This window comes from Heptranchias perlo, chromosome 16 (genome assembly GCF_035084215.1).
Source record: "Heptranchias perlo isolate sHepPer1 chromosome 16, sHepPer1.hap1, whole genome shotgun sequence".
In the NCBI taxonomy this organism is placed as follows: Eukaryota; Metazoa; Chordata; class Chondrichthyes; order Hexanchiformes; family Hexanchidae; genus Heptranchias; species Heptranchias perlo.
Genome location: NC_090340.1, coordinates 35,543,959 through 35,558,868, shown reverse-complemented (window position 1 = coordinate 35,558,868; position 14,910 = coordinate 35,543,959). Strand labels below are relative to the sequence as shown.

At 40.3% G+C, this 14,910-nt stretch overlaps 1 protein-coding gene across 2 annotated transcripts in view; it reads right to left on the bottom strand.

Annotated features, from left to right (window-relative positions):
- Positions 1-9,706: 9,706 nt before the first annotated feature.
- vps35 (VPS35 retromer complex component) overlaps positions 9,707-14,910 on the bottom strand; it is a 44,451-nt gene continuing 39,247 nt past the window's right edge. For both annotated transcript variants that reach the window (XM_067997941.1, XM_067997939.1), the window contains exon 17: positions 9,707-13,204. In XM_067997941.1, the coding sequence (XP_067854042.1) occupies positions 13,025-13,204 (180 nt within the window). In that variant the 3' untranslated portion in view covers positions 9,707-13,024. The remainder of the gene's footprint in view (positions 13,205-14,910) is intronic.

Here is a 14,910-nt window from a genome sequence, read left to right as displayed (position 1 = left end):
ACTTAACACCATTGTGGGATCACTATCATCCCAATGACTGCAGCAGTACAAGGGGAAGACCCACCACCACCTTCTTGGGGCTCTTAGTGATGGGCAATAAATGTAGCTTTACTAATGTCACTCAAATCCTGAGAACAAATCAAGAAAAGTCAACAAGCAGAAAGGTTTAATATATCATCCTGGAAATGTAGGAACAGCTCTGTCCCTCTCCCCTCTTAGACTATCAGGGTCAGGACTCTATTAGCCATGTCATGAAGTAGACCTGCATTTGCCCAGATTGTCTCTCATAGCCTTGTGGAAAAACATTCAAGAAAAAAAAAGGTAAAAGTAATGTCCCCAGAGCAGAATCATTTAAGAAAGAAAATTCTCCTGAAACTAGCACATTAATGCTTCTCCCCATTGGTTATCAGGTAAATGAACACACAGTACTACATTGAGCCATAAATACCAGAAAGATCCTAAGTATGAGATCTCAGCCACGGGTGCTGTGAAGTACATAATTGGCATGAGTATTCCCAGCCTAGGGGAGGCAGAAATCAGAATAGCACTCTCCCTCTCTTCCACTCCCAGGTTCTCATTCGCACTAGTGCTTCAAACAGTGACGGCCCTTCTAATTCACTAGCTGCTTCTTCCCAAGCAGATGTCTTAGTGCTGACGCTCACACAGGTAAACACCATTGTACAGCTGGTGAGGAAATGGTAGCAGTTGAGGTTATGAGTCTACTGATAATTCCTCGGTGGAAGTGTCTGTGCGATTATCATCACCGCCAGCTCTTCCTGTAAATGCATCCCCTATGGTGTGAAATACAGAAGAGCTTATTTATATGTGCACACACTGACATTCGCCCTTGAAGTGGTGCAAGGGCATTGCAATAAAGCACCTACAGCTGAGAATTACTTATGATGAACATTTCACAGCTGTTACCAACCTTCTGGGTCATCTTTTCTTTTGGAGGGAGCGAAGACAATGTTAGGAGCATTTCAATGGCGTATATACTTTCCCTCATACATATGCATGCAGCCCATGATTATGAGATGTGGCGCGAATTGCAAGCTCTTTCTCAAAAATAACTTTTCGTGTCAATTTCCATTTTAGATGTTAGAGCCATTCATTTCCACAGCAATGTATAACGGGAAAAAATATATGTTTAATACTCTCTCTTAGTTTGGCTTCTTTATTGTCTGAAGTGCCAATACATACAATGTAATAAGGTGGTAAACACAATTGATAACCTAATTTAAATATTCACCACTCACCTGGATGTATGCAGCCACAGTAACACTCAAGAAGCTCAACACCATCAAGGACAGAGCAATTTGCTTGTCCAGCACCCGTGTCACTGCACTCGATATCTACTCCCTCCAACACTGGTGCACTATGGCTACAATATTGCTATCCACAGTATACACTGCAACAACTCACCAAACTTACTTTGACAGCACCTCGTTCCTTCGTGAACACTACAACTGAGAAAAAAGGGTAGCAATGACATGGGAATACCATCACTTCCAAGTTGCACACCATCCTGACTTGGATGTATATCACCATTTCTCATCATCGCTGGGTCAATAGCCTGGAATTCCCTACCCAACACCATCGTGGGAACACTGCAGGGGTTCAAGGAGAAGGCTGACCACCACCTTCTCAAGGCAACTAGGTTTGGGAAATAAATGCAGCTCAGCTAGTGTCACCCACATCCCAAGAACAAATTAAAATTAAAAACTCATCTACAAGCGATATTTTCAGCAACTATTGTGGAGTACTTTATCTGTATTTTATTATGTAAATGTCAAGTGTAATCACATAATTTCAGGGGGCATTTCTTTTGCAATTTCATATACAGGGACAATTTTCATGAAAAAAATTACTTCTGCTGCAAATTATCCATATGTAGGAAAATGGCTACATATACGGAATGTAAAAGGCAGTTCAAGCAATGACATGGATATATATATATATATATATTTCTGTGCTTATAAGAACCAACACTTAGGAGACTGTAGAATTTTTATCCTGAGGATAGACTGTATATTGGCTGAGAATTATATTACAGGATCAAACATCAGTACAATCTGTGTTATTAGTGTCTCAATAAGAGAACAATTCTAGACTCAAGAGGATTGGATAGAGAAGGGGTAATACAATTTGGAGAAAAAAAATCAGAGCAGCCACAATCTACCTCTGAGCTAAGCTTATTGCTTTTATATTTTGGATCATGAAATTGTTCCAATCCCCATCTCAGATATTAGCAAGACCTTCAAACTGAAATGTGTTAAAGAAAAACATTACAAGTAAAAACAGGTCAATATTGCTCCCCCCTATGAAACCTTAACAGTAACAGCAAATTGAACAATTGTTTTGAGTTATAGATGGCTTTTCTAATGTTTTAGGAGCATACAGTTCTTTTTTATACTGTCAAAACAGTGAATATCAGAATATAATTTGACATAATTCCATCCTAAACTATCTCTAATTTGGCTTCGGTCAAATCTGTCTATCAGGAAACTGACAGAACCTAAAATAGAAGACATTTGGACAAATATACATGGTCTTTCTGATATATAAGGTTAGGTTTTCCTCTTAGCTGGCAGTGGAGAAAATAATGATAAATCTGCTCAGTTATTGGTATTGCAATAACATGCTATTTTCCATTTTCAGTACAGCAATAAATCTGTTGGTGGTAAATTGGTAGTTAATTGAATACATATTGGAAACAGTTAACGAGCCTCAATACTTCATTATGCTGCCTTGACAGAAATTATGAACATATTTAAGTGAGTTTTAAAGTATTAAAAAATATTAGAATAACTGGTCCAAGTAGCTGAATGATGTGTAAAACATTTATTGAGGACAAAATTGCTTTTAATCAAGACATGTCACAGGGGAAGGGATGGTTCATAATCCCAACATAATGGAAGAAGTGTCATAAGTCTTTTATGTAGAATTCACACAGGAGAGAAGCTGGAATGGGAAAACTCCAGTGACTCACATCAACATTGTAAATCTTTTAATTTAAAAGACACCCATATTACAAAAAATAGAAACGTTACTAATCTTTGCTGACTCTTGCACTAGATGACTGGGTCAAGCAAACTGGCTCATTCATCTGTTCACTGATCCAACTTGACTCAGCCACGCACAACTCAGGCAGGCACAGTACCCACACCACAATATCCTCAGATCAGAAATTCTACCTCCGATATTAATAAGAGACAATTTAAGTTAAAACGGACTGCATTTTTGCACACCGCAGCTGATGTTATCCTTTATTCAACAATTTTGTCTCAGATTCTACTTTGTTTTAAAAAGTTAAGAATAAGCTTGGATTCCTGGAAACAAGAAAGTGCAGATGCTAGAAATTTGAAACAAGAAATTGTTTTTTGTGGAAACACTCAGCAGGTCAGTTAGCATTTATGGAGAGAACAGGTGGCACCTGAGGTTCAAACATATAATACATCTAATATCAGTAACTGATGAATAATGCTTCTTGTTATTGCAGCATATTCTATCTGAATTTGATGGTTTAAACAAGAGCAGACAATTGATTAACACTGGCCATGATTTGCTTCTCCAACTTATTTAATGAAATGTTTGATAGCAATATTAGTAAGTTCTTTATTTTTTTTTACTTGAAGTGTAACGTCTCAAGATAGTGTTTCACAGATTTCATGTAGGTGGAATAGAACTTTAATTGATATTTAGATCAGTGATTGATGTAGCTTTCTCTAGCAAATAAAATTGACTTTCTGGTCTCCTGAACTGAGAGGAATATTTCAAGAATGTTGTAATGGAATTCAAATTAAATTTGATCTGCTTTTCACCAGGCTTTGTAGAAACCGATAGCTATAAGTAGACCTGAAAAGCAGCATAGAGAGATGCCCCTACTATGCCCATGGCCTGTGTAATTGAGATTTCTACTGTAGTTGACACAAGCTCTGTGGCAGACTGCAATACAGCCAACCATTGCTCCATGACATCGCTCATGGGAGATGCCAGCACGTATCTTGGTTTTGGACTCCCCATGCTGGACTTTCCTACACTGTCCATCCCGAAATCAGCCAGGATAGTGGAGGAAAACAGGCAAAATTGGGTGATGTGGTCTACCGTCACATTCCCATCCCAAGCTCAATTTCCTTCCCCCTCTCCCACTGGCTACCCCTTCCCAACAGGCTGCATGTAAATGCCAATGAGGAGGCAGGGCCTGGCAAGCTGTCACACTTCCCTGCTTACTGCTGCTGCCTCAGTCAATCCCAGGGACTGCCAAAAGAAAGGTAGCAGTAGGCCCTAGGGCAGCTAAGACTAATCATATCTAAAGAAAATCAGAATGCTCTTTTTAGCATAATTGACATGCGTGGTTGCCATTGTTATGTACTCATGTAAAAATGATCTAGCCCAAGATATCTTTGACTGGTGTCCATAAATACTCACCTCAGCCATGGAGGGGCACAAAAATCAGTGAGGCCTCGTGTCTATGGTCACAGCTAGCGACCCCATACCAGAAGATGCTTACGTGCAGATGTCAGCTGAGGACAAAATTGGGCTTGGGCAAAGATGGCCCTCATTGTCAACCAGCCTGCCAGCAATCAATGTCTGCACTCACACATATGAAAAATAGCCACTAGGGTGAGATAGTAGGAGGCTGCTGCCACCCATGGAAATGTACCCCATCAAGAGTCCTGTCTTCAGGAATGGAAGAGAGAAACTGAGGTTGGAATGGGGTTGATACAGGGGGCTTCTACTACCATCATAGATTAAATCCTTTCTGACTCTCAATGTTGTAGGTGACAATATTAATTGAATGTATTTTACAAATCTAAAATTCAAAGTTGGAACTTTGTTCTCTCCTGAGGTGGGCAAAAAAATGAAATGGTACATCAGGTGTCAGCCTTGGCTCAGTGGTAACATTCTCACCTCTAAGTCAGAGGTTTCATAGGTTCAAGTCCCATTCCAGGGACTTAAGCATATAATTTAAGCTGACACTTCATTGGAGTACTGAGGGAGAGTTGCATTGTTGGAGGTGCCGTCTTTTGGATGAGACCTTAAACCGAGGGCCTGTCTTCCCTTTCAGATGGACAAAAAAGATCCCATAGCACTATTTGAAGAAGAATAGGAGAGTTAACCTGGTGTCCTGACTAATATGCATCCCTCAACCAACATCACAAAAAAACCCAGATTATCTGGTCACGTATCTCATTGCTGTTTGTGGGACCTTGCTGTTTGCGGGACCTTGCTGTTTGCGGGACCTTGCTGTTTGCGGGACCTTGCTGTTTGCGGGACCTTGCTGTTTGCGGGACCTTGCTGTTTGCGGGACCTTGCTGTTTGCGGGACCTTGCTGTTTGCGGGACCTTGCTGTTTGCGGGACCTTGCTGTTTGCAAATCAGCTGCCGAGCATCTCTATATTACAATAGTGACTACATTTCAAAAGTACTTCATTGGCTGTAAAGCACTTTGGGGTAAAGCAGTCTGAGGTCATGAAAAGTGCTATATAAATGCAAGTCCTTTCCTTTCCAATTAGAGTCCACTGCAGGAACGTGAAGTTCAGTAACTGATGAGGACTCAGTCCATATACAACATTTGACCCATTCATTAGAGAATTATTTGAGACCTAGGCATAGGTCTAGCTTTTAAAAAATTGTTTTAATTAAAATGCCTGCACAGTAAGAACATAAGAAAACATGGAACAAGAAAAGGTCATCAGACTCTCAAGATTGTTCCCTCTATAAACTGTGTACAATCTTCCCTGTCAAGGACTTTACCCCACCTGCCCAAGTTGCTGCGAAAAAGTTCTGCACAATACACTCTTCCTCAAAAGTAATCAAGTAAAACTCCAGAATATTTAATCACCTCTACATCTCCATGTTTCAAACCTGATGAATAAAATGAAGCAAATTAATTAAGCTGGTATTGATGCTGTTCACTTTCAGAACTATAAATGCAACTTCTGCTTTTTGTTGGACTAATGTATATTCATCAGTCTATTCACGGTCTAATTGCAAAAAGCTACTTCAGAGGCTGTGCTGATGTCAACTCCCATCTGGTTTCCACTGGCATGTGTTGTTTGGTGATTTGATAGTCTGAGGTATAGCATTGAGTGAATATTTATAATTAAATATATATTCATGGAAAAGGCATAGTTCAAGTTTTCAATTCTATCTGAGCTTTTACCATCTCTGACTAAATAGGGTCCCTTTCAACAATAAAAAAGGGAACCCATTTTACTCGTCAGTATAAGCTGAGAAGAAGCAGGGTGACTATATTTAATGAATCTCAGTGTTTAACCAAATTGATTAAAATGGCTCATTGAAATGATAAAGACAGTGATACTGTGCAAGTTCACACCATCACATAATGCATTATTTCCCATCAAACTTGATGCTATGGAGATATTGCAGCCAAGACTGAAAGACTATCAAATTGTCTCTTCTTATTACAATAACACCATTTACAAGACACATCACTGTCCCATTGCAAAATGATAAGCCCTGTACAAACAATATGAAAAGCATATGATGTGCAATAAAATGTAATAGAGGTTTTCCATTACAAATGGTGCTGTACAATACTGTCCCAGGGTGTCAAGGCCATTCCCCCCCACCCAACAGAGGCTGGTGGCATACCCAAGCAGGGTATCTGCAAATTACTTGTATCTTTTCATTCAACTCAGCATATATGCAGTAAGCTTAGCAACTTCGATCTGCGTTCTCCAGACTATTACCTGATCGTATGCAACTTCTCTCTCCCTAACACTTCTCCCTTTTCTCTATGGCCTTCTCAACACCAAGAGGCTCCTGCAGAAGAAGGCTTTGGAGGAGGACAATCCCTCTACGGATGCAGCGTCAGGTACCCCACCCCTCCCAGGCACCAGGACATTAGCCCATGTAGAGTGCCAGTGAGCTGGAGGGATCTGCAGGTGGTAAAACACCCAGCACCTGTGAGCAGCAGCAGCAACCAATGGCCGAATTAGCGCTGGACAGACCTCTCCAGAGGACGAGGCCTTCTCTCAGTTCTGCTGGGGATGACAGAGATGAGGACTTCCAAAGCCCAGCCACGAGAAGAAAACTGCTGGCCTCATACATACTGCTGTATGAGTTATTAGCAGGTATGCCAAGGGGTTTCACCACTATGGCTGAGTGTGTGGAGGAATTCACATCCAGCCTCTATGGTGTTATCTCACATGACATCACCACTTTGCAGTGTTTTGTGGACAGTGTGGTCAGCACCAGGGATGCTGCAGCTGGGCCCTCACAGCAGGAATCCACGCTAACACATTTGGTAGCTTTGGTGGAAGCTGAAAGGGCTGCCATGCAGACTATAGGCTCCACTATGAAGATTATTGGTAAATCAAATGGAAATGGGCTTTGAAGGGGTTGGTCATCTTCTGAAATCTGCTCTCCCACAAATTACTGGAAGTGATAAGCCCCACCACCAATGGAGTGGCAGGGGCATGATGGGAGCAGTACGTGCTGGCTTCTCTCAGGAGGTCAACACTTCTGCACATCTCCTCCCCCAGTACCCGTCATGGTGACAGCAAGTCAGCTGGGTCAAACTGCTCCGGCAGCAGCCAGCTGAGCTACGAGCTGATCCTTGACATTTCTGGCTGCAAGATGCTGAAGTGGCCCTCTCTCTGCTGCTTCTACTTGCCCCAGGTCTTCCTTGTCTGATGACAGTTGTTGCTGCTCTTCCTCCTCCAAATGTAGGTACCCCTGCAATATAGAGCAGACCACGACTCCATGTGATTATTTGGAGCAATGCATGGAACTGATAGCCATGTGTGTACAGTCAATAACGTCCTGCGCACGCAGGAAGCCAGCAACTGCTGCAAAGCCACAAACTCAGTCCTGGTGACTGCTGAGATCAGTGGGGAAGGTTATACACTGCTCCATCATGGTAAAGAGGGCATCGCACACCTGTTTAATGTAGCTGTGAATTGCAGCTTGGGAGATGCGACTGATGTCCCCAATCAGCCTGAAAGGAACCAGTGGCATAAAAATTCAGTGCTGGGCTGACTGAGGATCACGGGCATGACATGGGCTCCTAGATCAGCAGGCACTGTCACAGGAGGTTGCAGAAGTCCGCGGCTGCCTGTCTGGAGAAGCGCTGCCTCATGCTTGACTGCTTCTCAGTTAGGTCCAAGGCGGCGAATCTTTGCCTGTAGACCGTGGTAGGTATGGGATCCTATTGTGCAGCAGTGGTGGTTGCTGAGGTTGCTGCTGCTGCTCCTCCAAGTCTTGCTCCATCCAGAAGATAGCAAGAATAAGTAGAGAAAGCTGACTTCGGCATTATTAGCTAACAAAAGTGTAGAAGTCGCGATCTGGAAGTGGGAATCAATCCAGTCCTGTATCCCTTGTGTCATATTAGCTTCAGAAGAGCTTTTATAAAAATACTGTGTCCAAGGCAGGTGAAAATCCAGTCACACCCTTTTGCCCAAACTAATAAATCCAGTAGTCATGCTTTAGTTGAGCTCAGACTATGAGTACAATTCACTATAAATTAGTGCTCCTGTGATGCTCACCATAAAAGGACTTGCATTTATATAGTGCCTTGAGCCATCCCAAAGCACTTTACAGCCAACGAAGTACTTCTGAAGTGTCGACACTGTTGTAATGTAGGAAACGCTGCTGCACAGCAAGCTCCCACAAACAGCAATGAAATAAATGACCAGATCATCTATTTTAGGTGTTAGTTGAGAGATAAATGTTGGCCAGGGCACTGGGAAAACTCCTCTACTCTTCCCCGAATAGTGCCGTGGGATCTTTTATGTCCACCTGAGAGGGTAGTTGTGGCCTCCGTTTAATGTCTCAAGAATTCAATATCCAGCTCCAATTTTTGGAAGTGCCACAGAAGAGAACAGACACTGTCACCCGGGGGTGGACAAAAGATGAATTCACCTCAAGATACAGTGCTTTTGGTTCCAGCCTATCTTTTGACAGAGCTTCCAGAAAGTACTAGGTCTCTTCTGCCAATTTTCTGTAGTAGCAGAAGACAATGCCTCACTTCTTACCAACTTGGAGGAGGGAGTAGTGGAACAACTGTATTAAGTGATTAGTTAAATGTATCTTACCATTCTTTTTTTTAAAAATTAGTTTCAAGGCACTTGGTCAAAACTATTGCTATGACCTGTTTCTAGATTATGGAAGAGACACTCAAGTCTGTACTATGGCTTTTGAAAATGTTTTATCTTGGAACAGCTCCAATTCGTGGGCAGAAGTTCCAGTGGTTGTCTAAATATAGGGTTGGTTGTTGAATTAGATTTGCCTCTCAAGTAGGCACTTCAAGATATGATGGTCTGCCATCAATGGCAGACCCTCGGAAATCAAGACCATTCTAAAGGGGCATACTGATGATTATAACCAGACAAGACATCAACACCATAAGACCTTTTCATCAAACCCTTTCTCTCCCCTCTCCCCCCCTGTCCCTGTAGCCAAGTGATATCCAACATGATCCTTACACAGTGCATTCCAAAAATATTCAGCATGTGCTCAGTGCTTTTATCAGGAACCAGCTTGCAGCACCATAAAGTGTCGAATAAACCCTAGCCTCACTCTTCTTGCATCCTAATTTCACACTAGTTTCCTCAACTGCAAGTCCTTGTCCTACACCATCAAGAATTTTTTTGTTGGGAATTTCCCTTTTAGCAGGATTTAATTCTAAAGGTTATCAAACTATATTTGATGATTTTTTAAAACAATGAACACTGCCAGCACTTGGTCAAGCGTTTTAATAGGCTTTTTGTTGATACATTGACCATAATACTCCAGTTAATTTACAAAGGAATTATAAAGCTTACAAGTATGTTACAGTGATTTCAAAAAGTATATTTCATTTCTCAAGTGGGGAAATGAATACATGCTCAGTTGCAAGGATACATGTATACAAATACATCATAAACCTCTGAATACAGGGAACACCACCCTTTTATCAATTTAGCAGCTCAAGATTTTACATGAAGTACGTGATGTGCCTAATTTTAGAATAAAGTCTTTACAGCTACTATAGAATTCAACACTACTACTACACCTACAGAGGAATAAGGAGGAGTAAGCATTCTAGGGAAGAAGCAATACTAATATCTAAAATAGACAACGCAATAGCTTTCAACATAGATTAAGGAAATTGACAGACAAATTTAGGAAGAAAAACACAAATTAGGGCATTAACTCACTAAAAGCAGTGTAATTCGTGTTGGGTAATTCTCATCATCCTGCTATTCAAGACTTCCCTACCCTTAAAATTTGTGAAGTCTCTCAACCTAGCTCACCTGCTTAACTGCTGTAGAGTACAAGGCAGATACTGAAAGTGTGCCATTTGTAGACGTAGACAGACAATTGGAAAGCTTTAAACAAAAAGTTGTTTTTCAGGTATTTAAACCTGTGAATTGCTATAATTTGAGAACCTAGCTTCCAATCTTTACAAATGGTTCTCATTGGTCAATTTGGGGAACTTTTACCTGAAGGTGTTTTTTTTGGAAAAAAAAGACAAAATGTTGATACATGAGTCTCTTATCTACATTGTGTAATCTAGTTAATTCATTACCTGTTCTAGAAAGAATCATTTAGCATATTCAATGGGGTAAATTATTCATTAGTTTTGTCATTTCAAACTACAAGATTGCATCTTTTTACAGTGGTATGCAGCTTGCTACACTATAGAAAGAATTACTAAGCAGAAGCCCTCATCCTTTAGGTGACAAACCAAAATTAGGGCAGACAGAATAAATTGGCTGGGTTATGAACTGTCACAAAAGATGTACATAAAAAACAAATTACGTGAATTAAATCAATGTATTATACAAAAAATTGCCTGCTCGTATTCAAGAGTCACTAGAAACAGAATCTCATTGCTGCTGGTATAATTCATAGCTTGGAAGACTTTAGTTTTCTTATAAATTGGTCAGTTTGATGTTTCATGTGGCACTGAACAATCACGAAGATAGGTGGACTTCTGTTACATATATAACACTTTTGCAATCAATCCTTAAGATCGAAAAAGGTCAAGATTCAAATGGCTCTTGGCTAGTGTAAAGTTTGAGTCTTGGGTTTTCTTTTTGGAGGGTGTTCAAGAAGCAGACATATGGAAATGATTTTCATTCAATTTCATGCAATATTCAGATAAAAGGGAGTGTCAAATCACCATCCATATTGTAAACTTTATAGCACACTATAACTATTTTATATTCTGCACAATATTAGTGGTTTCAATTAGGTTTGAATAAAAAAGGTCAACTTTGTTTTCCCCCCCCCTGCCAATTTTCTTCCCAATTCTCCCAAAGCAATCTATTCCTTACTGAGTTACGGTTCAATGAGCTCTAGTTGCCTTCCAGTACCCCATCCAAGTGGCCATTAATCATGTGTGAGCCCAGATGGTGAATGTTTAACAGGCCATTTGACCAGAGGCATTACAGTCAAACCTGATCCTATTCTCGCCCAAAGTCCAAACATGTGCACTTCCAGAAGAGATTATGGATAGCAACCTGGAGCAGGAAGCCCTGCCCAATTTTTCTTCCCCTAACTCAGGGAACTAAGGTTAATTGTAGAACTTGACTACTATCCCAGTGGAGAAAAGACTTAAACCAGGAACCTTCCTGTTCTGTATGGCTAAGCTACTCACTGGATAAACTTGCTGAGCTTTAGGATTCCCAAACCCCCATTTATTTTTTATTATGCACAAAATATTGTAAAGACAGATGAACAAAAGTGATATACAATGAACCATTCCTGAAAATTTGGACATGGAAAGTTCATCTTTGTGAACTTCAGTTTCCTTCAATTTAGATGCCTTTTTAAAAAAATTACCTTGGTTTCCCAGACAAAAACTAGTTGTGAAATATTCACTGAATCTTTCTTTAGATATCATATCATGTCCAATAAAAAGCAGAGGCAAAATATTTAGATAGCTCTTCATTATCCCAGTAAGACAAATTTTAGCTGGTTTCACAAAATGGAACATGTAAAATAAGATCAGTTTGTTCATTAAATGTTCATTTAATGATCATTTGAGAATTTTGTCCTGAGTTCCAGTACACTAATCTCAATTGGCTAGTGTTCCACACACTACAATATATTGTGTAAAGTAGAAGGAGAAATGTTGCAAGAAATGTCTTAAAGATCATGGCCAAGGAGGGTCAACACTTTCATCAATCTAGTTTAGTGCGGTACTGTTCCAAACAGAGCAGTTATATTAACATATCATGAAGGATTGATGGCTGTAATTAATAGTCAGTATAGAAAAACATATAACAGTGATTAAATACAAAATCTGACTGTTTGTCCTTACATATTTACTGTGCGATGTAATTTCTTGCTTTATAATTACTGTTGAAATTTTTGAATTTTGTAAAATCAGCTATAGTGACAATTATTATACTGTACTTTCTAGAGGTAACTGGACATGTTAACCTACATCCATATGATCTAAGCCACACACTCACTTCCTTCACAAACATTTACTGTTCTATCTAACAGGATATTTCATAACTTGTATCTTGGGGAGAAAACATTTCCACATGTGCAGATATCTCATTCAAATAAAGCCACTGGCTTTTCAATAAAGTGGCTCATACACAAAACTTGGTGAATCAATTGCAGAAGTTTACTGAAACAGTTAACTCTTAAGCAATTTTTAGGCATTCAGCTATAGAGATTTTACAATTAAACTGCAATACAGACAATTTATAGTTTAAAAAAATTAATTTAGTCATCTTGATTCATCTTTGCTCAAGTTGAAATGCACTGAATAAGGTAAATATGTCATGCTGTGGAAGATAAAATAAAATCTCCCTCAATCACATGTTGAAAGATTTTTTAGTTTCACTGGCTAAATTCAAAGGAATGTCTTCCTTGAAAGAAGTATTGGTCAATAGATAGAATATAATATAATATATATATATGATACAATTCAATGGCAATCCTATTGTCTTGGTATGTCTAAAAGGCACATTCCATAACCATCTACTACAGAGAAGGAGGTGTGATAGAGATTTTAATTTGTTTTCTGGAATCTGTATAATTTGTGTGGTGCTAAGTTACAAGACAAGACCTTCATAAATTGGTCCATCAGCTTCAGGTGATTCTCTCCGCAGACGCAGATGCTCCAGTGTGTTGTGAAAGTGTTTGTTAATTTGCTCCGTTTCTTCACTGGATTCTAAGTTTGGAAGATCTTCTCTTATTTTTTGAATAAGCTGATTTAAGACTTGAATAGTCACCTGCAATAAAAGTTTATGGGGAAAATAGTCTGTAGTATCTACATTAACAACCTGGAAATATCACAAATTTTACTGTAGTTTATACAATACAGATTTTAAAAGTCTGAACAGAACATTCCATTTAAAAGCACCAACCAGATTTAAAAGGGACAGCATCCATATCTTCGGATGATATCACCAAGGGACAGTAGGTAAATAAGGAAGAAGAAAAAGCCAAGGGTAGATCCTTGGGCGTTTCCAGAAGTAACAATGCATGCATGGGAATAGAAGCCACTACTGGGGAAACTCTGGCTATGATTGGATAGGTAAAAATGGATCCAAGCAGAGGCAGTCCTACTGAGCTGGATAACAGAGAAGAGCATTGGAGAAGGATAATGTGGTCAACTATGTCAAAGGCTGCAGATAGGTCGAGAAAGATGAGGAGGGATAGTGCACCAAATCATAGAGGATGTCATATTTGACTTTGGAGCTGTTTTGGTGCTGAGACAGGGTCAGAAATCTGATAGGACAGATTCAAACTCCACTTCCCTGCTTTGACTTCATCACCCTACCCCCCCCTCCCCAACCATCCAATCTGAACCAGACCATTTGTAATCTTGGTGGCCCGTTCAACCATGCTGAGTTTCAATCTCCGCATCCCACCAATCACCAAGACCACTTACTTGTACCTTTACACCGTTGCCTACCACACTACTGAAACCTTTTTGTACCTCCAGATTTGACTACTCTAATTCTCCCCTTGCTGGTCTCCCATCTTCCATAATCTTCGGCTTGTCCAAAACTCTGCCACATTTTTCCTGTCCCACACTGAGCCCTACTCACCCATCACCCTCATCTCCCAATGCATACACTTCAAAATCCTTGCCACCACCTACAATTCCTCCAACATTACCTCATCCCATCATTGCTATCTCCTCCAGCCCTACTTCCCCTTTTGAACACACCATTCCTCGGACGTCAGCCACCATTGGTAGCACAGCTTTCAGCTGCCTCAGTTCCAGTCCTGTGGAATGCCTCTCTGCCTCTACACTTCTGTCTTTAAAAATCTTCTGAAAATCCTGCTTTGACCTATCCTTTGGTCACCCCTTCTAATCTCTTCCTTCCTGATGCCCATTTCCATTTACGATTACTTGGTCTTTTTTTAAAACCACTACAAACACCACATATGTGCAACCTGTTGTACATTCTCAAATCAGGTTTGGGAGGTGGGGAGAATTAATGCAAGAATCTGAAGATTAACAATGCCGATTGAAGGATGTACTTTGCTCCCTTTACCACTTCTGTTCAACGCAGTGGCTCATATTAAGGTATGGTTTCATAGGTGCTGGCAGCCTTTGCACACATTGCCCAGACAGCTATTGTTCATACATGAACCTAGAAAATGACTGTCCCCAGACTATTCAACCATGGGGGATGAGGCAATCACAGCTGAACCTAATCTTGTTGTCATATCAGTAGCATTCACTAGATAAGTGACCAGGAATAGGAACCCTGGCTAATTTCCCCCTCAATAGTCCAAAGTAGCCAAAGCCAATTATAACCCCTGGTACTGCCCTGGCTGGAACAGAATACGCAGCAGGTTTGGCAGCATCTGAAAAGAGAGAAGCTGATAGAGTTGCTGCTGGAAACAATCAAATGAAAAGAAAAGCTCCTTCTTAGGATAGACCAAAAAAAATTGAGGAAAGAACAGGTAACATTCATCTTTG